At 40.3% G+C, this 21,820-nt stretch overlaps 3 protein-coding genes across 3 annotated transcripts in view; all 3 read right to left on the bottom strand.

Moving 5' to 3' along the window:
- Positions 1 to 526: 526 nt before the first annotated feature.
- Positions 527 to 7,047, bottom strand: nucb1 (nucleobindin 1). Its single transcript, XM_022194897.2, has 13 exons — positions 6,905 to 7,047; positions 5,215 to 5,338; positions 5,009 to 5,116; positions 4,773 to 4,905; positions 4,084 to 4,187; positions 3,556 to 3,741; positions 3,372 to 3,462; positions 3,219 to 3,277; positions 2,897 to 2,989; positions 2,697 to 2,786; positions 1,333 to 1,503; positions 1,051 to 1,168; positions 527 to 954 (listed from the first exon to the last, which is right to left on the bottom strand). The coding sequence occupies exons 1-13, from the start codon at positions 6,907 to 6,909 to the stop codon at positions 869 to 871; spliced, it is 1,368 nt and encodes a 455-aa protein (XP_022050589.2). The 5' UTR covers positions 6,910 to 7,047; the 3' UTR covers positions 527 to 868.
- A 788-nt stretch (positions 7,048 to 7,835) lies between these two features.
- ccndx (cyclin Dx) lies at positions 7,836 to 16,666 on the bottom strand. Its single transcript, XM_022194526.2, has 4 exons — positions 10,695 to 16,666; positions 10,401 to 10,616; positions 8,538 to 8,858; positions 7,836 to 8,358 (listed from the first exon to the last, which is right to left on the bottom strand). Exons 1-4 carry the CDS (start codon positions 10,953 to 10,955, stop codon positions 8,209 to 8,211), a joined length of 948 nt encoding a protein of 315 aa, XP_022050218.2. The 5' UTR covers positions 10,956 to 16,666; the 3' UTR covers positions 7,836 to 8,208.
- A 143-nt stretch (positions 16,667 to 16,809) lies between these two features.
- The window catches only part of tbc1d17 (TBC1 domain family, member 17), a 278,375-nt gene continuing 273,364 nt past the window's right edge, over positions 16,810 to 21,820 (bottom strand). Inside the window, exons 11-18 of the mRNA XM_022194910.2 lie at positions 20,644 to 20,738; positions 20,415 to 20,531; positions 19,705 to 19,805; positions 19,357 to 19,456; positions 18,299 to 18,396; positions 17,950 to 18,066; positions 17,775 to 17,861; positions 16,810 to 17,574 (exon numbers count right to left, since the gene is read on the bottom strand). Of these exons, the coding sequence (XP_022050602.1) occupies positions 17,413 to 17,574; positions 17,775 to 17,861; positions 17,950 to 18,066; positions 18,299 to 18,396; positions 19,357 to 19,456; positions 19,705 to 19,805; positions 20,415 to 20,531; positions 20,644 to 20,738 (877 nt within the window). The 3' untranslated portion in view covers positions 16,810 to 17,412. The remainder of the gene's footprint in view (positions 17,575 to 17,774; positions 17,862 to 17,949; positions 18,067 to 18,298; positions 18,397 to 19,356; positions 19,457 to 19,704; positions 19,806 to 20,414; positions 20,532 to 20,643; positions 20,739 to 21,820) is intronic.

Raw genomic sequence — 21,820 nt, 5'->3', positions numbered from 1 at the left:
GCCAGTGTTTCAGTGTATGCAGACATTCATGGTGCCACTGATACATTTCCCCAGCACCTCATGCACTCATGAACTCCGTATCATCACAGTCCCATCTCTGTGCTTCACTGTCAGGACTGTGCATTCACTGTAGTAGTCCTGGAAAAATTCACACCAAACATGCTGGACTCCATCATATCTTTGTCTCCCCTGATTCCGAAGAATAACCTCCCAATATTCATCAGGAACCACGATGTGGACGTGCAGACAGACACAGCTCATACCTCCAAAACAGACAAAGTTCAGGTGTTTGCTGCTTATTTTACATTTAAGTTCATGAAATTAGACTGGAAGTCAGTGCTCAGTTTTGTTTCAGTGATCATAATTTTTCTAGTGTCAGTGATCACAGCTGTGTTCAGGTTTTGTGTATTTTTAAGATAGACTAATAAATGTGTATTATAATGGGTGGGTCCTTTTATGATTGGAAAATGCCACTGGAGTCTTTTCTATCTGGTTGTTGCCTCCCAAGTAATCTGAGTACAAGAGGTTTAGAGGTTTTAAATTAAGACTTTATTGGAGGGTGTTTGCGATTTCACACTGAAGACCCTTCATGAATGACAGTTTCACTGAAACTGAAGATTTTCTGAGAATACATGTACTAATATCTGCTGTTTTGAGATCTTTAATCTAACGTAGACCACAGAGTAGAGCACACAGTACAATATGTCATGAGAAACAAGACGGCCTGTCGGACTTTATACACACAGTATTCACATAACTCAGTTTGCAGAACCCATCTGGATATCTGTGTCAGTGCAACTCAAAATGTGTGTTTGTGTGTATATGTGCATATATATGTGTCTGAGTGTGTTAAGGCTGTTCGAGTGCTTCAAGTGTGTGAAGGCAGATTCTGTGGAGGCTCTGCGGGCAGATTGTTCTGGACTTCGGGTTCGGGTTCAGCCGGAGCTTTTGCCTCTGCGAGAGAAAAAAGAAACACTCACTGAATAAAAACAATTAGAACACAATCTGCACAACACAACAACAGCGCTGCATGTGTCGCAGAGTGTTTACCTTTATCATCAGGCTTCTGTGTCTGTGCTTGAAACTGTAGTTCTCCATTAGGACCCGCAGGAGGCTGCCCATCTGCTGCCTGCTGTTCTTTCTGTCTCTGAGACATCTCTAGCACTGCCTGAAGTTAAAAAAAAAGCAGATTTTAAATTAGAATCCCTGCATGCTGCACTCCTATTAAAAGCTAAAAACTGACTGTTGAATCCTAACCCTAGTATGATTAAACTTTGCTCTGGGGATACACTTTTTTACCATCAGATGAGGCAGACGTTTTGGGACGGTTACCTGCTGGTACTCTCTCCTCTGTGCCTCCAGGGCTTTTCCTCTCTCCTTCAGCAGCTCCTGCTCCTGACGAAGAGTCTCCGCCCTCCTCTTCAGCTCCTCCTCTTTGTCCCTGAGCTCGGCCTCAAACCGCTGGAGCTCCTCCTCTGTGTACACCGGATTGGTGTCCAGAGTCTGGACAGAAATCAGAGGCAACATTTGTAAAACACACAATGCACACTTCTGTTAAAATGAATAGTTTGGAGTGATTGGGCCGCATAACACGTGAGTAGTACGCACTCATGTAACCACACTTGGACTATGGGTAACCTCTTTGACGTTTGTCCTCAGGCAATAAATGCTGAGCCTCACTGATTTGCACAGAACAGAAATGTGTCTCTGCCAACTTTGTACTACTTGTGCAAAGACATGAGCATGACAAAGAGGCTCCCAGAGGTTGTACAGCCTTCAATAATGCTGTTTTGGCTATGATCATGCAATGATCAAGACAAATTTGAACTCATCCATATCAGCATGAACCTGATTCTTAGTTTCAATCAATTTCTAATTCAACTTCAGCTGCCCTGAGCTGACACACAAGTGCTACTGAAGTTGAATTTGACTTGCTTTAACACTTGTGCACTGGTCAGCCGTCATTAAGCGTCACAGAGGACTCTGTCATGGTGCCTCTTCACGAGCTAAACCTCCACAACGTTCTCTGCTTGCCAACGTGGAAGTTTCTGCCTTCTCTGATCATTACAGTATTAAACTATAACGGCTGATGGTGCCACAATACTGTGTGTATTATTATCCAGAAAACTGGGGCATCGGCACATGATAAGATACTGAATGCGATGGATGGCATCATGGCAATAAAACCTTGATGAGGACCTTTCTAGAAAATACTCAGTATCAGTGACGTCTGAATTGTTCTGTTGACATTGCTGCTAAAGCTCCTGTGTTAAATTCTGAGCTCATTATCAGGCTTTCCTGTTATTCCTCCACATCTGTTGTCTCCGACCTTTGTTTTCTGAACATACAATAGAATCTAGATGCTTGGAATGCATTTAAAGTCATACAGCAACTGAAGCCTATTTCGTAAGAGAAGGAATGGAAAAACCAGATCTAAATAATGCGGTTAAACCAGTTATACTGTCCCAGTCCCACTTTGCACACGCCTCTTATTTAACCAGGTAATTCAAGTCCACACAAACTAACAGTATAAAACAGCAGCTTCTTCTGAGAGTCTCTCCAAGTATGCCAGCTGATGGCATCACCCTTTTGACTTCACCACCCACACTTTCCCAGCTCGTCCTGGGACTTGGCCCACAGACCCTCCGATCACCCGCCCACTTCCCCAACCTTCAGGCCACCTCTGAGCTCTTTACCTCCCACTCTTTGGGATTATTGAACTCCTTCTTCTCTGTGGATTTGAGGAATTCATCCAGGCTGACGAGCCGGTCTTTATTTGTATCCACCTTTATAACAAAAGAAAGTAAAGCTGCATCAGAGAGAAAATGTGAGAGCTGGCGGATGGGATACGATGGAAGTAAGAGCATGCAGGTAGAAGTGATTAATCGAGACTCACGTTTTTCATGACGTGCTCCCTCATCCTCAGCCTTTCCTCCTCCATCTCCATCATATCGTCCTCCTCGTTCTTTGGGTCGTAGACTTTCTCCAGCTGGAGGGGGGAAGTGAACAGATGTTAGCTGCTGCTCTGATGTTGTGCATATGTTTGCTGTCAGACAATACACTTCTCCTTTTAAAAAAGCCTGCAGGAATAGAGGGGCACAGGCAGAGCAGCTGTATTCTGAAGTGGCAGATCAAGCTGTCTCTTCAGGCTTTTCAGACCAAAACTGAACAAGAAAATCAGACCTAAATTGAAGATGCTGCACTGCTGGATTTTTTACCTCCTTTGTGAAGAGAGCCTCCAATTCCTGCTCATCTAAGACACCGTCTTCATTTGTATCTAATTGAAATCAGAGAACAAATGGAAGTCACATTAAAGCCATCAGTATGAAACGAAAAACAGTCAGGGTTAAAAAGAAGGAGGTGTTACCCACCATGCAGCTTAAAGAAGGTTTTGGGGTTGAACTCCTGAGGATCCAGTCCATCTGTCTCCTCCCAAACTTCCCGCAGCTGAGCAACACTGCCCTGCAAGTTAGAAAATACCCCGGAAAGAGTAAAAACACGATTCAGTTCCATTTGGTTCTTATAGAAGCTAACTTGGGTGGACCTGTCGCCTACCGGAACGTTAACTTTAGGGTGCTGTCTGTGTTTATCCTTCAGCTCCTGCAGCCTCTTCTCCTCCTTCTCCCTCTTCTCCTGGTCCAGACCCTTCAGGTATTCCCTCCTTTCGTGTTCCTTCAGCATCTCGTAGCGTTTAAACTCCTCGTGGCGCTCGGCATCGTAGTTCTCCAGGTCCTTCGTGGCCTAAACGAAGACAAGGGGATGCAAATGCTGTCATGTAGAGAATCTTACAGAATGTGACTTCAATTAAACTTTCCAATTATTGCAGGAGTACTGGGAGCAGTGACTGCTCTGACAGGGATGTCAGCCCAATCTGAATCAGGTACAGTTTGTTTGTTTTTTTTACATTTTTGTACCTACAGTTAAAGTCTCTAACCATTTTGACTGCACTTCATATACAGCACAAAGTAAAACTTCTTACTATGGATCCATTACAGTCTATTAACTCTCAACCAACTGGACAAAGCAGTTTGTGCCAAAGGACATAAAAAAAACCTTTTTTCACTCATTACTGCAGCATCTTACCGTAGAGATCAGCAGCTCAAGGTCTTTGGCCTCAAAAGTGTTTTGATTGTGTGGATCCAGATGTTCGAACTGCTTCAGCAGAGAGGCGTGGTCCATCTGAAGGCCTGTGTAGCAGATATGCGAGTTAAAAACTGTGAACTTGTCTTCCATGATGCTCTGTACGCGTTCAACAAATACACTGTCAGCATGGAAGCTGACATTTGAATACTCTGCAATATTAAAAATTCTGAAGTCAATAATCAGACATGCTACTCTCATTTCTTTTCACTGAGTAGATTAAGTGATGACAATGAATAATCACAAAAACTACACTTTATGTACATGAATATTAAATGTTCAAATCTGTGGATAAAGAGATGAATTACACAAAAATATGGCTCCTTTTCCCAAATACATGTCATATAAATTAAGTAACTTAGAGAACGTTTAATCACTTTCAGCTTTGCTATTTCAAACTGTAACCGTTTTACATTTTTTAAACTGCATCAAAGCAGTACACATAACATAAAGAAGTAAACATATATACACGATATAATAAGTATTAAAACTACTGTGCACATTTAACAATCTGTGTTTTTTTTCTGTGTTTCTTCCTGCAATGTCAGTAATTAAGTGTGCTAATACTATTTAACTAAATATGTTATAAACAGATACTCTTCAGGGCTCTGAAGGAAAGCTGGCCCACTCACTCTGAGTGTTGGTGCTGTCCAGTTTGGCCTTCAGCAGCATCCTCAGACGAGAAACCTCCTGACGCTTCAACTCATCCAGCCGAGTCCTGACATGATGACCGACCAGGTCCAGCTCTTTACTGAGGCGCCCATTCTGACGGCAAAAACCAACATCCAGGTGAGTTTAACAACAACAGCCTGAATGACATGACGTCTGTTAGTGTGTAAAGGAGGAAGCTGTGTGAGTGGATGTTAACCTTGATGTCCTCTGTGTTCGCCGTCTGCAGTTTCTCTCTGAAGTGAGGGTCTGTCTCCAAAACCTCAATCACCTCTCTGAGGTACCTGTCGTAGTACAGGCCAGTGTCCTGCAGCAGCAGATCGTACAGGTCAGGTTACTCACAGCAAACTGAGTGTCGGCTAAATCTCACACAAAATAACAGATTAAGGAATGATGAGATGTTACCATGTTCTCCTCCGGCACCTCCTCTTTAGGCTCCTGGTTGCCTCCATTGCGCTCTATGGGCACCGACCAGACCCCGGCAGAGATGGTAAGAAGCAGCAGCCAGCCAGGTTTAAAGTTCATCCTCCTTCAATATGAACATCAAGAACATGAAAACCAGCATCCGCTGTACTGTATTAAAAACCAGACTAGATAGAAAAATTGGCAAGTTTTAAGTTTTTTCTTGCCCATAGCACTTAAATATTTGGAACTTGTTGCCTTGGTTGCAAAAAGAAACCAACGTTGGTTGTATGGAAGTATGCTTGACCGAAAACAGGCACTCTGTAAGTGTCTTGCAATTGTTTGTACTACAGGAGCCAGCAGGATTCATTTGTTTGACCATTTAAATCAGCACAACACAGCTCTGTATGTAAACCGCAAAGCCTAATCTGAATGCCACCCAAAACAAATAATTATTTTGGATGACTTCACCAGTGTTACACCATATGAGAAAGGTTCCAAATGGTTTTCCATAGTCAAATTTGGATGCAGATGCGCTCCTCTAGGTCATTCTAATACCATGCAGCCTTAGTCTGAACACAAATGGACAAAACACAATGTTCTGTGACAGGAGATATGTCAATTTAGCATGAATTTGAAAGCTAAAAAAACATTTTGCCTCAATGTCAGGCAGTCCTAATGCACACTAAGTATGTATATTTATAAGGTACTTCTTCAACTAGTTTTTATTATATTTAGATAATTATATATTTGCTGAAAACACAGAGGAATACATGACTATATCACTATGTAGGTATCAGTTTGTTTTCTTTTAACTCTAATGAAGCTAATTTCTACATTCTTTCATCAATTGTGTATCATGTTTATCCCATTCTGTTAGTTACTACCATGTAATTCATGTCCAAAACACATCTGGACTACCAACCCCGATAATAACCTGTTTAAATATACATGAAACATACTTATTATACACACCAGCAGCACAGAGTAAGCTAATAATTAAGTTTGGGTTTTAGTGTAATTGGTTGGTGGTTGACGTGTATACTGTATGCCGAATTAACCAGCAGACTAAAGGTATCTTAGACAGGTCTAAATATGTTTTTTTTTTCAGATATGTGTGTATTTGTTGATAAGGTACAACAGTAATAACAGATTTTTTAAACGGAGTCTGGTGTAATGATCAAACGTGAGCGGTCAAAGCTTCCTTGCGAGCTGAATTAGCACGATATATTTCAGCTCAAGAGGCCAGAAGTGTTACTTAACGGAAAATATAACACAATTTGTAACTGATATTTGGTATTTTGTGGCATTATTTGTTTCTGTGGCTAATAAGCTAACTAGCTTAAAGAAGGACAACACGCATACGGAAGAGTGATTAGGTACAGTGGGATACGGATTAAGCAGAAAACGGATCTTATCGTAGGTGAGATCACCTGTGACACTAAACCTACGTTAAAGATGAATAAATATTAGAATTTTACATCATTTCAAACGTTATTGATCGCTTACAGGTGATAAATCAGCTCCTGTTTATCCATAATCGTAGCTGGAAGCGGTAGAAACGTCTAGCACTGTTCTCCTTCAAATCTCGTGGTTTCTAATGAATTCTACGTTTATTCCTAACAGATATTAAAGCTACGGTTAATAGATGTCGCAACGTAGAAAAATAATCTTAAAATAGCCCGTCTCTTACCGCATGTGTGTTTAATATCTGATCCGATCCTCCAGGCACGAACTGAATGTGTGTCGGATAAAATTGACGTCACGAGAATGCAGCGCTGGACGGTCCAACATGCTGCCTTCAGTGATCGTAGGAAATAATCCTCACAGTTTTTCATTTACCAATGATCAGCGGTGGCATTTAAATTATTGTTATGACAGAGAAAAGAATGACAACTAATGATAACGAACTTCCACTGATATTTATTACTTTGTGCTCGTTATGCTTGAGCAGAAGTTGTTCTTTAAATTACTATTTTTACATTATCAGGAAATAAAATTAGAAAAAAGCAAGATAAATAAACACCACCCTGTCAATATCACACAATATCAAATGATTCGAAATCGCATCACCTCTCAATAATTGCAAAATTTTAAAGTTGAATAGCTGAGTATTTCCTCTTATGTACAACTAAAACTAAATACTTTACAAGAAACATATTGAAAATACAGGCCCCAAAGTAGAAACTCAATGTAACAAAAGTGAATATGCCTGTGATCACTGACACTCAAGTTACAAATCTGTCATCGCTGAGACTAGTTTGAGTACAGCTGTAATTTCCAATAAGCCTGACCGCATGAATATAATTATAAATGCATAATTATAATTATGCATAATTATAAATGTTTTCATCGTGGCTTCACAATGAAAATAATTATCAGAGGAACGGAAAATGTGCTTGTGAGAGTTTACAAAGACGGAAAAGAATTAGGAAGATCTGCAGCCAACTAAAATAAGTGGAAACAGAGTTACAGCAGGAAGCAGATTTAAGTGATATTACACAACGATGAGCTCACTTTGTTATGCCCTGTAACTGCAGCGTTAAGTTCTGGAGCAAGTATTTCTGATTAGCACATGAAGGCATCAGCATTTTTATGGCAAAAAATGCAACAACACAAAATACTGTATGTACAAATGTTTTTAATACCTTTGAAAAAATAGATCTGCTGTATATTTAATTCCTCCCACAAACACAAAATTAAGGCAAATTGAAATAAATTAACAATTGCACGTGATAATAAATAAAAAGTATAAATATTACGCATCAAAATAACATCTAGTGCTACAATAAAATTAATAGAAATAGATAATCCAATATGGCACATGGGAAACACACAAATAAATAAAGCGAGAAATAAATTAACAGTCATTCAATAGTAAAGTCAATAAAAATATATAAATGACATGTCAGAGCATTATGAGGTTAATTTATATCAGTTTGACTGATGAAAAGCTTTGATTGATTCACACTTTCATGGCAGCAGCTGATTCAGTGTTCAGAAATCAATCTCTCTCATGTCAGTTGGTGTTCCAGGTCTTTCCTCCTCCACCTCCTCGTCTTTGTCAGTGGGACCCTGCTGCAGCCCACTGCTCAGACGCTGTCGGAGGGAATATTCGATCATGTCGCTGTAGCACTGCAGCACCGCCTGGGAGGTAAAGCAGAGAACTTTAATGAGTTCTACAAGTATTTTCCTGCTTTTGAGATGAGCAAAGAGCAAACTGGCCCCTCAACACAGCTTAAAACTCATCAAATCTCAAAATGAAACCTCCTTTAAATCAAATAAACTGGTCCATCTGCATTATTCTAGCCTCAGAATCCACTCACCAGGTCGGTCTGGCAGAGCTCGGCCAGTGCTGCGCTCCTCAGGGCCAGCTGTGTGGGCCCCTTGTTGCTGAGGCCCCTCAGTGCGCAGTTCAGTGACGCTGCAGCAACAAGTGATGGTGGAGCTCCTAGGAAACGGGAGTCGCAGGCGCACATGGCAGCCAGGGTGTCGCTGTGTCTCCTCAGGGTGGAGATCAGCTCCTCCTCAGAGTCTCCTCCACCTCCCATCTCCTCCATGGAGGCCAGGAAATGTGGGAGGAAGTCCTGAGGGGTCACTGCTGCCGTGTCCCATCGGAGGGTGGCGAGGATCACTCGTTCCATTTCCTGATGGAGGAAGACAGTTTGCATCAGGTGTGACTTCAGTTTGTCATACTTTTATTAGTTTCCCATCACATATTATGATGCCTGCCATCTCTAATGATTGAATAATGAAGTTTATTAACAACACTGAAAGGTGGAAAATGACATATTCCAGATTTAAATCAACATTTAACTGAGGTAATGGACTTTCTGCTGGCTGCAAGAAGAGTCATATTAAAAGTTCTAAAACTAGTAAATGGAAAAACCCACAAAGTCTTGAATAAGGTGTCAAAAACAACCTTACCTTTTAATTAATACTCAACAAATACAGTTTTGCTGTCAATATCAATACCGATTGCTAGTTATCAAGTAGACCCATAACCAATAGTTGCAATAAAAGTGAGAATCTTGGCATCAAAATTCATAATAATGGCACAAACTCTTAACACAAGACCTCCTTGAAATGTCTTTTTTAAAATCTGTTTAATGTATGTTAAACTAAAAGAGAACTTTTCTGCAATTTTCATTCAGTGTTTACAGACTTTTACTCGTGATGCAACACAAATCATTATTTTTATATAGCACATTTAAAGCAACAGTTATTGAGCCAAAGTTCTTTAAAATAGAAGACTAGTTCAAAATATTAAGGTTGAAACACTGTGAGATTCTTTATTACGTAAATTTATGTGACTAACTTAGATATTGTGCTTAAAAGCCCACAAATTATACAAATTATCAAACAAATTTCTACAAAATACACAAAATTAGTGCATGTTTTTTTAGGAATTTCTCTTTTTTCATGTGAAATACTGGACAGTTTAACCTTTTCAAGCCAAATTAATCTAAACCCACTATGGGTAGAGAGATGGCTGCATCAGAGCCAAAGTCAAATGGTTTAAAATCAAAAATCTAAATTAAACACAACAAAAAGATACTGATGCACATAACTGGGAAAACTCTAAGTAGTGGAACTGATAATTGGTCAAACCCATGACTGATGCTGTTAACCCTCCTGTTGTCCTCATTTACGGACACCAAAAAATATTGTTTCCTTGTCTGAAAACAAATCCAAGAATTCAGCAAAAAAATTCCCCAAATTTATGAAAATTTGCAAAACGTTTAGGAAGAAAATTCCAATAATTCCTTAAAAGTTTCGCTTTAAAGTTTTGTTTAAAAAAATCCCCCAAATGTGGCAAGAAAATTCTTGAAAATATTTTTTAAAAATGAGTAAAAATCTTCCCAAAAAAATCCTAAAAATATCTACAGTGATTACACATATATCAGTAAAACTTCCAATATTTTCTTTAAGAACATTCACAAAAAAAATCAACCAAAATCCAGCGAAATTTCGCTGGATTTTGGTAGATTTTTTTGTGAATGTTCTTAAAGAAACATTTTTAATATGTCTTTTTTTTCCAGGAGAAAATGTTCAAAGACTTCCCAAAAAATGTTGAAATGTGGACATCAGAAGTTTCACTGTGAAAATATTTTTTGTATTCCACATTTTCAAACTTTAAAACGGGTCAGTTTTAACCCGCACGACGACACGAGGGTTAAATCACTCACCCTCAGGTTGGAGGGCTGGAAGCTGTACTCTGCTGCCGCGCACAGACTGTCTGCTGTGACGTTGTCGCACTCTGTGAGTTTGGAGGCGATGAGGATGCAGCCGGCGGTCAGACAGAACGGTGAGACAGGCAGGGACAGAGAGATGGACAGAAACCTGTCCATCAGAGAGACAGCCAGGGGGAACACGGCCTCATCACAGCCGCAGTCACAGCAAACCTGGAGAGGACGGAAACATGAAAGACGTCAGTAACTCAGAACCACAGCATCATGAGGAGGATCTGGGGGGTTTCCTACCTCCAGGGCCCACTTGGCCAGCTCCTCCCTGCGCTCCGGCTGCCTCTGGATGAGGGTGACGTAGATCATGGAGGGCATGTACCTCTCCTCCACCTGGAGCAGCCTCTGGATCACCCGGTGCCCCGACGCCGATGGATCCCAGGCAGCTCGCAGCTGAGTCGGGCCCCACATGTGGCCCTGAGGTGGAGCTGCACTCTGGACCTCAGTCTGGTCATCCTCCACCTCCTCACACCACAGAGACACCGACATGCCTCCATCCATCTGCACGGCCTGCTGGGAAAATACGTCCAGGAGGAGAAGAAAACCAAGAGCTGCTGCTGTCCTTGTGTGACTTTATGTTCTGCAGGGAAACGATCTTCTTCCAGTGTTGCTAAGGTGCTGAATCTCCCTCCTCGGCCTCCTCTCTGGGTTTTATACCCAGCAGGCGGGTGAGGGAGTGGTCCAGAGAGAAGGGGACAACACCGCAGAGAGGGGAGTGACATAAAATAATAAGACGACCGACAATAAGGTCGCAGCAACAATTGCTCCAACAGGTGGGGAGAGGGAGAAGGGAGGAGAGCCAGGGGTGAGGAGAGGGAGACAGGGGAGGAGTGACAGGGAGCAGACAAGAGAGGGAGTGGCAGAGCAACAGCTTGTGTTCGACACTGAAAGAGAGAAGGCAGGAAAAGAAAAGGCAGTGAGGGGAGATCCAGAGAGGAAAGGTCACCTCTGACTCTGACAATGGGCCTGAAGACAAAAGGAGGAAGGTGTTTGTTTACAACCGGAGGAAACACGTCAGAACGCTGGAGAGATGCTGAAGCCTCAACGTTCTTAAAAATAAACGACAATATTCAGTCATTTTCTCATTCATTCACTGCCTGGAAGAAAACATCAACATTTTTCAACAAAGGTGCCAGAAAACATGTTAAAAACTGCAGAATACTAGAATGTTCAGCAACTGTGAAAATAAGAACAAATACCGATAAGATTAGAGTGCTTTCATAGCTGATTGAAATAAACTTTGTCAGTTGTCAGTATGGAAATCAATATTTTTTTTAAAGTCTCCAACAGGGTCCATCTTTAGAAGAATATATCTACCATGAATATACCTAATGTACATTTTCTTTAAAATAATAGCAAACAACTCTAAAATAGCAATATTTTTTATATTTAAATAGAGTACAAAAGTATCTATTTTTAATGTCAAATGTAAAAAATAACTAAAAAAAATAATTAGCATTTATAAAAATGCAATTTACAGTTTTGACCTGTTGTTTTTCTTTACAGTCGGCATGTAAATTAATACTTATTTCTTTGATTTTACGTTATTAAACAATAGAGGAAAATTTGTAACAGTTTAAAAATAGATTTATAATTTTTCACTCCATAATGTACGTAACTTTTCTTTTTTGATAAAAACTCAATTTAAAATCATATATGAGTGTATATTTTGTTGTTGTTTGTTTATTTTTTTACTTTTTCTGTCTTTTTTAAGCCAATCAAGGGAACTTTTCTAAACTACCAAAACTCAAAAGTTCTGAATCCATAAAACGTCAAAGAGAGAATCTGTTTAATGAAGAAAATAACTGACTGGTTAATCACTGAAGAAGATAATAATTAGCGTGATATGACAATGCAAACAGATTTACTTTCCCGAAATACAATAAATCTTGGTGCAAAACTTAAATTATGCAGCCTCTAAAGCTGCACCAGTCCTGCATTTATTACCATCGTTCATTTATTGCTCATAGAGGGAAGAAAAGATGGCAAAAGTAATGTTTTTTTTCCCTCTCTCTAAATGTGTTCATCAAACTTCTGGCTCTCTCTGTTCTCTGAGGATTCTCATTGTCAAAGCAACCTGCGACCCGTCAGCCTCCCTCCAGGCAATCTGCTGCTGTTTGAGGAGCAGCAGCCAGCGGGGAGGGCCGGCCGACGTTTGTGCAACAGACAGTGGAGCCTGCAGGTCAATGAGCCGTATTGTCTCCTTTTACAAATCAGTGTCAGACAGCAGCTCCTGGCCTTCTGCCTGTCGTGGCTCCTCACACATTCATGGGGTAAAGACACACTTTTCAGCCCCTCCCTGGGGAAACTCTGCCGGCCACAATGGGCTCGACTCACCAGTGAGACTACAGATTGTATTTGACACAGTCATTACAGGTGGCTTTTCACACGTTTTAGGCCTTCAATGGCAGTTCATGTTGCAAATGAGAGTTAAACGGGTGAACACAGTGACAGCGTGACGAGATCAACCTCCACTTGATTTCAGCTGAGCATCAATAATTCATGCTGCTCATCGAAGAGGGGATATCCTTTTATTACCAGCTACAGCTACACGAAGTTTCATATGCAGCATTAAAAGTACTTTATACAACTTTTTTCCATGGACATGTTTTATGAGAACCTGCCTAGAAAGTGACTGAACTTTAAAGAGAAAGAAAATCAGGAATTATATTTACAGATTATATTCTGGTGAAGCAAGAAATCAGATGCTTCACTTCTGCCGTAAAAACACTTGAATACAAACACTGCTGCATTGAAAATCCAGTTTACCAAAACGTATCTGCATTTTATCTGCAAGATTTATTAAACAGCAGCACTGGGTTCTGCATTATTACGTTATTTTACTGACCTTTATTGGTCAGGGTGGATCTGTAAAAACCTTATTTTTATTAGGTTTTATTAGGTTATTATAAAAACCTTGTTTTGCAAAATGATGCATCCTCTTTATTGAGCTTAGCATGTTTTAAGGCTGCAGAAAAATATAGTAAAGGTGAAAGGTGGGGAATTATCACCTTTGAGGAACAAATGTTGTCGGTCATGTGGTCTGATGAGTCCAGATTTACCCTGTTCCGAAGTAATGGGGGCATCAGGGTAAGAAGAGAGGTAGATGAAGTGATGCACTCATCATGTCTGGTGTCTACCAGCCTATGGGGGTTAGGGTTATGATCTGGGGTCAGTCAGGTTCAGCAACGTTATGTTCCTAAAGAACGAGGTCAGCTGACTACCTGAATATACAGAATGAACAGGTCTTTACATCAATGGAGTGTTTCTTCACTGATGACATGTTCCAAGATGACGATGTCAGGATTCATGGGGCTCACACTGTGAATGAGTGGTTCAGGGAGCATGAGACATCATTTTCACACATGCATTGGCCTCTACAGAGTCCAGACCTCCACTGAGAATCTTTGGGATGTTCTAGAGAAGACTTTGTGCAACGGTCTGACTCTCTCATCATCAATATAAGATCTTTAAAATGACTGTGAACAGAAATAAATGCTGTGACATTGCAGAAACTTATCGAAGTGATGCCACAGTGAATGAGTGCCATAATCAAAGCTAAAGGTGGCCCAACAAAATATTAGTGAGCTGAAAATGGCTGATTTTTAATGGAATATCTCCATAGGGGTACAGAGGAACATTTCCAGCAACCATCACTCCTGTGTTCTAATGCTACATTGTGTTAGCTAATGGAGTTGAAAGGCTAATTGATGATTAGAAAATCCTTGTGCAATTATGTTAGCACATGAATAAAAGTCTGAGTTTTCATGGAAAACATGAAATTGTCTGCAAAAGCACTGAATTTCTGTATTTGTGGTTAGGATTTCTCCATTTATTTTTATTTTCCAATGTGAAATATTAGATAGTTTTACCTCTTCCGGCTGAAATAATTCAGTTCAGGTCAGTGTTTTCTTCCTTCAAGAAGTACTCGCCTGTTTAACATTTAGTTTTATACTCAACAGAGGGAGTTTACAGGCACTGTTGTAGTTTGAACGGTGGTTTGCTGGCTTATTTGGATTACAAGATAAATTTATTTAGTTATGGATGGTAACAAAAAAAATTAACATAATTCTGCCAAGATCACAAAATTTCAGTTTTTCTCCAAGTTTTTTCCTTTTGTCTTGTGAAATATTGCTACATTTTTAATTGCCGTGGCTGAAATAGCTCAGTTCAGTCTTTTGTTTGGGTTTCAAAAACTTACTTCTCCAGCTGTTAAACAGTCGTAAACAGAAAACAGGGACACTGTAAAGAAAGAGGAGCACAATAAATGCAATAGGAAAGAAATAAAGCTGTAAAAACAGATATTGAAATGTAATGCACCTTGTAGTGGGGTGTCAGTACTTATATTAATTATTTCAGGATTTGCAGTCATCAGTGGCTGTAGCTTTAAAAACTGTCTTGTCGGCTTTCTTTATCAGCACAATAACACAAAGTTTCTCCGTTAAAACGCTCATTAAGTTTAAAGCTAGCTCCTATAGTTGGGAGGACTGTCTCCTGCCGATGAAATCACAGTAACCTAAACAAACTCAAGTAAAAGAAAGTGTGAAATCAGACTGAGAACTGGTCTCCAATGCTGACAGAATAATAATGAAACCTGTAAAATCAGATAAAAACCCCACAAACACAGAGTGGATCTGCAGCCACTTCATCTGCTGCAGATAACGGCATAATGACAACATGAAGAGACTCTAATCCTCTAAAACACTCAGTCGATTGTGGCGCTAGTGAGAGAATATTGGGTTTAAAGCTGTCGACAAGACCTCCGCCTATAAAACCGGCTTTGAGAGGAGCTGAAAGCAGATTGAGTTTGAATGAAGGACTCAGTGAGTTCAGCTCCTCCAGTCAAGTGAGGTCAGGCCGGGGTGGACGGAGGGCGCGGGGGAAGAGTGACAGATCGTCGGCCTGTTTAAGAAGCTGTTAAATTCATACGTCGCAGCTGTATTCTAACAACACGGATCAGAGGGCCGGAGCGAGCGACGGGTCCTGAGAAGGAGGAGTGGTCCGACCGCCCCTCATTTTCCAGCTCATTTGCCGGGACAGCGGAGAACAGAGCTCCTGTTTTCTCCTCACACAGACACCTGCTGGCCACTGGGGGAGGAGGGGGGAGCGAGAGAGGGGGAGGCCGGAGTGTTAACCAGTTCACAAGTTAACACAAACAAATGACGGCTATAAGTAGTTTCCCAGCGTGCGATTCCAGAATCAGAGTTCTCATATTTACTCTTCTGCCCTTTAATGCTCAGCTTGACGAGCTGCTATCTAGCTTTTAATACCATTTAATTCTCACCGGATTATAATTAATGATGAATTAATGCATTAAAGTTACAGCTTCTAAAGGTTTAAACTGTGATCTTTTACTTCATCGACTGGATTGTTAACTTTTACCATTTACTACCAGAAAATAATCATTTTAAAAGTATTGCATTGCATTTCAGTGCAGCATTTGGGTCAATGTACTTTTACCTCTATGAAAGTGAAGCAAAAGTAACAAATGTCTACAAAATCATACTTAAGTAAAAGTACTATCATAAAAACATTCCATTGCACTGACTGCTCTACGTGCCTTTGAATTGCCCCTTGGGGACAAATAAAGTTTTTTGAATTGAATTGAATTGAATTGAATTGAACATAAGATACAAAAGGAACTCATTATGCAGAATGCTTCATCTGACAATATCACAGATTACATTAATTAATAACATAATCATTGCTACACTAATCTGCATGCTTTGTGAACATCTTTAGTATATTTTTTTTACTTTACAAACTGCTAAGAAGATTCTGAATTTCAGCACGGATTCATTAAAGTTCTGTCTTTAGAAATGGTAACAAATCTTAATTGATTATTTGGCATTATTCTGATTATGATAAGGCAAAGTATTAAATAAATAAAGATGAAGACTTCTACCATCTAACAGCACATCCTGGAACTGAACTCCACCAAAGTTGTTTTATAACTAGAGATACTTGCTACCTTGTTGACAAAGACTTGACAAACAAAAAGTACCTGGATCAGTCACAAAAATACTAAATAAAATAATGTATAAAAAGTTGTGTATTCAAATATTTGTATAAGTAAAAGTACGTGTATTGTTGGAAAATTGTAGTTAAAGTATCGAAAATGAAAATAAGTGGCCTATGCAAGTAAATAATAACTAAATACAACATAATTAGACTGTTTATATCATTGCATTATTATGCAAGCAGCATTTTATGGATTTTTAATTTGTAAAGCAACTAAAGTTCCTAAAGTACAAGTATGTCAAAGTTCTACACGATTGCAGTATTTGAGTAAATGCATCTTGTTACTTTCTACCACTGATAATATCATTGATTAGGTACAAGCCCAAAAATGGTGCTTTGTTAAGATTCAGCCATTTATTTGGTAATAATCAGCGGAGCAAAATACCATCACATAATACAGATAAATTCCAGGCTTAAAATATTACCACGCAGCATGTGAAAACTATAAGGCATGCAAAATATTTGCATAGGGCTGAAATGGCATCATACAGTACTACCAAGGTGCTGCCAGTCAGCTTATCCTTCATCTTCTTTCCCTTTTCAGGAACGGTGAGTAAAGAGGGGACGTAAAGAAACATAAAATGCTCTGAAAACACTACATGTGGATGAACGCGGTTAAATAACCATTAAAACAGCAGCATCAGAAGGAGGACAGAAAGAACAGCAGAGACGGGAAACAAAGGAGGACGTACACAAAAAAAAAACAGTATGGTGTCAGAAAACAGTATAGTGTTTAAACACGTTGGATTGTAACATTCACAGACACGAGTTAAAAGAAGCCTCAATGGCGCCCCCTGCTGCTGAAACACAGTAACAACAGTCTGCATTCCCATTCACCGGACCAGTATGTATAAATATGTCCTGTATATACTGTGTGTATTTCATGTACTTCCATACGCGTCTTAGTGACTGTCAGTCCACCAGCCGACCTGCACATTTAAGGAGAGGAGGACCCACAGGCTGAACTAGAGGCTGCAGCTTCTGCCTGTGACTGGGCGAGGAGGCGCTGCGTCTCACTGGACTGGGAGTCTGGACTCTCCTCATCGGAGCTGGACGGGACGTAGAGACCCAGAACCTGCTGCACCTTCAGAGGAAGATCCTGGAAGGAAGAAAGAGTGTGTGCGTTTTTTAGCAGGTCCTCAGAATGTCACTGAGACTAGAATGTGTGTAGGTGTTCCCCAGAATGTCACTCTACAGGTAAGTCATAAGAACTGTTACAACAAACTAAAAAGCTCACACGAGAACAAAAGCTGCGACATTCCAGTGACTCCATGCATCGTCCTGTGAAGCTCGTCTTACCTTGCAGCGAACCAGTTGGAGGTAAATGGCCTCGGCTCCACGCAGCGTGCTCAGCAGGTCCAACTTCATCGTCAGCTCATTAATGTGCTGCGGATCAATCATGATATGGAATAATAAAATGTTTAGGTGTACAGAAAAAGTCAAAGTAATATGTGATCAGGTCACGCATACAAACCTTCAGAATAGTGTTGAAGTCGTGGTCTGAGCCAATCAGCTCCCCTCGCTGGGACTGGAGGATCGCACAGGCGATCAGCAGGTGGAAGTTATCACATGGAAGACGAGTCCAGAGAACCTGAGGAAGAAGAAGGCAATACTTGATATTAGCAGCCTTTTCTTGAAAATATTTTAATATGAGCCTTCAATATGCAGAAATGTACCAAATAAGGCATCTTCAAACAGGATGTTGCAGTTAAAGTTGGACAACAATATTTATTTCTTCTGATTGAGATATTAGTTTGAAAAAAAAAATGAAGTTTTGAACAAGAAATGATATCAAGTGATGAGCACTACAATGCAGCACTCACCTCCCACAAGATGAGGATGTCCTCAAAGGAAAACTCTCTCTTGAACCAGATGAGCAGCCAGCGGAAACAGAAGCAAAGAGAGCCGCTGTCTTGAGAGTCTGAAAGACAAAGACAAGAAAGAACTACAGTATTTCTTCTTTTTTGATTTTTGGACAGATGAAAAAAAAAGTCGAAGAATGACCTCCTTCCAATGAGTTGATCAGTCTTTTCTGTTGTAGCATAAACAATTCTAAATATCTAGTCAAACAAGGTGCGATCAAAAGTTCTGGTTCTGTTCCTGCTGCATGCAAACGGACAGATTGAAGCAGTACTTGTAATGAAAGATTTTCCTTTATTGTTAAGGTTTCCACGCAACATCACGCAATCAACTGGAGGATCTGTGTTACATGTGTTTTTGTGACCGCTTGTAGGTTCAGTATTTCACCTCGGATGTCACACTGGAGCAGAGAGCAAACATCATATTCTGTCAGTCCAATCCAGCCTTCATCAGGAGGATAATCACTGGTGGTTAGCGGTGGGTGTGCACCAGTCGCAAAAAATGAAGAAGGAACTTAAGGTAAGGGGCACCAAGAACATGTTTGTTGTTTTCTTCAACATTCACAAGGATGTGCACCCCCCCCCCCCCCCCCCCCGCCACACACACACACACACACACACACACACACACTCAGACTGTCAGAGAGTTCTATGATGACATTATGAAACGTCTGAGGGAGAACATCATCAACATCTTGCTGCTAAACTAGGAGACCACTGTGAAGGGGAAGGCGGGCAGATATTATTCAGGTAAGACTTTTGCTTGTTCTAAATGCTGTCGCTGAATTTGTTGATTGCACTTCGTATATTTGTGGAAAGCTCGTCTGCAGACGATCCAAACATAAATATATTATGAATAATAACTATGACGTATAATGAAGCGGTTGTGTAACAGGCCCCTCTGGCCTGCTTTTCATCACATTATCAAAATGACTTTTGCTAGTGTTCAGCTCTTCCTCGGGGCTTGTTAGTGTTTATTTTGCTCTCATTCAGTGGGACTGGCTGAATATTAGCCGACTTACCCAGGAAGTCACACAGCTCCGGGTCCAGAGCCTTCAGCAGGACACTGAGCTGAAGGAGCTGCTGCTTCATGGCCTCCTGAGACTCCTCAAAGTTCTGGTGCTGCAGAGAGGAGAAATAAAAACAAGACCTGTTAGTCATTTGAAGACAACAGTTCTTTACATGGATAACAAAATGTCTTCACCTTCCAATATTATTGCTATTTGACTATGTATATACAATAATGTAAAATCTAAATCATCTTTGATTGCTCTGGAGAAAAATCTACAAAAACTTAACTTGCTTTGTACTGAAATTCAAAGGTTTCATGTTAGTGACACATCCTGAGAGAGAGAAATATTTCTACGAACCACCAGCTCCATGAAGCCTGTCAGACACCAGAAGGACTCCACCTCGTTCTGGGTGACGAACAGGATCGGAGAGAGGAGGTCACTCATGCCTTGGACATAACCTGAACCGACAGAAAGGGAGACATTGTTAAACCAGATGTCTGTCCTGCTGAACAATCCGTAACAATCTTTCAAAAATCTTTTCAAAATGTGTAAATATATTGCTACGACACTTTGACGCAAAGTTAAACCACTTCAGACTGTGTCTTGACAGTCGGAGGTCATTAAGCGTCACAAAAGACTTTGTCATGGTGTCCATTTATTAAATACAGATCCCACAGTGTTCTCTGCTTGCCAACACAGAACTGGCTCTCCTCCTGTTCACTACACTCAGAGCAAACCAGGTACTACAGCTAACCTATAATAATGGGAGTGCGCATTGTGCAGGAAAATGGTATCGATCGGGACTTGATATCAATACTAAATATTAAATGACTTGCCCTTACAGTCATTTCTTATTTAGAACTGGCTTTGATCAGGACATCCATAATCAGCACATAGTTTAAAAAGCACAACGCATCGGATTCCCGTCTCTCTCTTCTGTCTGGAGCTTCAGAAACAATGCTAGAATTGCGAAATTGATTCGAAAATTGCTTGGCAAAATACAAAACATCTGATACTAAAAGCAGCATTCGTGCACCTCTGTTTGCAAGCAGTTCATGAATACACACCGAGATCAAAGTTGTACATGCAGTAAGTCATGAGCACATCGTGAAGCAGCGTCAGTCCTGGATTGTCGTTTCCAGAGAAGAACGTGTTGTGTCTGTCTGTCCGGCTGACATCCCTCTCTGTCACAACACAACAAAGACAGTTCAACTTCAACATGTTTTTCAGCCCCGACAAGCAGCTGAGTCAAACAATGAACAGATCTTCAGTTATCAGACAGACTGCAGTGCCGACCTATCAGGCTTCTGTATCCCCTGAGGAGGGAGTTCCTCATCTCTTGCTCTTCACTGACGGACTTCCACTGCACCTTCATTCTGAAGTACTCGTCCCTGAAGACACAGAGGAGCGTTAGAACGGCTGGATATTGTTGAGAGTTAGGCAAGAAAGTTAGCAAGCAAGCGAGGGTGTTCCCTAAAATCTGTATTTGTTCCATTACCTCTCTGAAACCCAAAACGTACGCTATTTTTAAAAAAGTCAACAAAAGTACCTAATTTATTAATGTGTTGAACTGCAAAAACAGAAAAAATGTCAGATATTCAATTTTCAGTCAGTCCTTGAACTCATTTTATATGATGTGAGACTTCATTGGGGGGAAAAAATGACCAAATCCAAGCATAAAATGGTAATATTTCATTCTAATCACTTTATCCTGGATTGTAAAATTAGCAAGAAACAAATCATTTGCACCATATCTTAAAAAAAAAAAAAAAAACCCAGAATTCAGCAGTCCTGATTGGTTCAGGAATCATTTGGCTGAAATGTAGACTGTGTTTAGGAACCAAGTATGAAAACATATTAGGGAGACTGAGAGGAAAATAAAACATACTTGATCAATAACATCAGTTACTCTCTCTTAGTGCTGATGTGCAGATTAGTATATTCAGCTTTTGTTTTCTCTTTTTTACAATTTATGCCATTCCAGCTTTGTCATACTGCACAAAAGACATTTTCAATTTCTCTCTACTTCTAGCCGTGGTTGTGCTGCTTCCCGAGGTGCAGGACATTTTATGTTGCGGTAAAAAATGTAGCAGGGTTGAAAAATGCCCAGAAACTGCGTGGGGTTCAAAGGGTGTGTGAAGGAATAAAAACGAGTGTTTCAAACAGAATGAGAGTGTATTACACAGTAAGGGAAGAGGTAGAAGGAAGCACATCTACGTTTTCTTAAATGAATTATTATAAAATACCTTTTATAAGGTGATCCAATATAAATATTTCAATTACCTTATATTTTATGGCAAATAACTAAGCAATATATTGAGCTGCCTCTCCAGTGAGTGTCTCATCCCGTGGACTGACTCCAACTCCAATAACTTGGTCAGCAGATGGCAACAGCAGTCAGCTATCTCATCATGAACTTTATAGCATCCTTAATCTGCTCTGCAGCTTCAGTGAGTTTGTCAAAATGGCAAAT

This window comes from Acanthochromis polyacanthus, chromosome 21 (genome assembly GCF_021347895.1).
Source record: "Acanthochromis polyacanthus isolate Apoly-LR-REF ecotype Palm Island chromosome 21, KAUST_Apoly_ChrSc, whole genome shotgun sequence".
Classification (NCBI taxonomy): Eukaryota; Metazoa; Chordata; class Actinopteri; family Pomacentridae; genus Acanthochromis; species Acanthochromis polyacanthus.
Note: the sequence above shows the minus strand (reverse complement) of the source record. Positions and strands in the feature narration are given on the sequence as shown.

Excerpts from the sequence above, each read along its gene's own strand:
- nucb1 (XM_022194897.2), bottom strand. Across the intron at positions 3,742-4,083 it reads TTGAGCTGCTGATCTCTACG|GCCACGAAGGACCTGGAGAA; the intron begins GTAAGATGCTGC and ends GTCTTCGTTTAG. Across the intron at positions 955-1,050 it reads ACAGAAGCCTGATGATAAAG|AGGCAAAAGCTCCGGCTGAA; the intron begins GTAAACACTCTG and ends TTTCTCTCGCAG.
- ccndx (XM_022194526.2), bottom strand. The coding sequence starts at position 10,955 with ATGGATGGAGGCATGTCGGTGTCTCTGTGGTGTGAGGAGGTGGAGGAT. Across the intron at positions 10,617-10,694 it reads TGGCCAAGTGGGCCCTGGAG|GTTTGCTGTGACTGCGGCTG; the intron begins GTAGGAAACCCC and ends CGTCCTCTCCAG. Across the intron at positions 8,359-8,537 it reads AGCTCTGCCAGACCGACCTG|GCGGTGCTGCAGTGCTACAG; the intron begins GTGAGTGGATTC and ends TTTACCTCCCAG.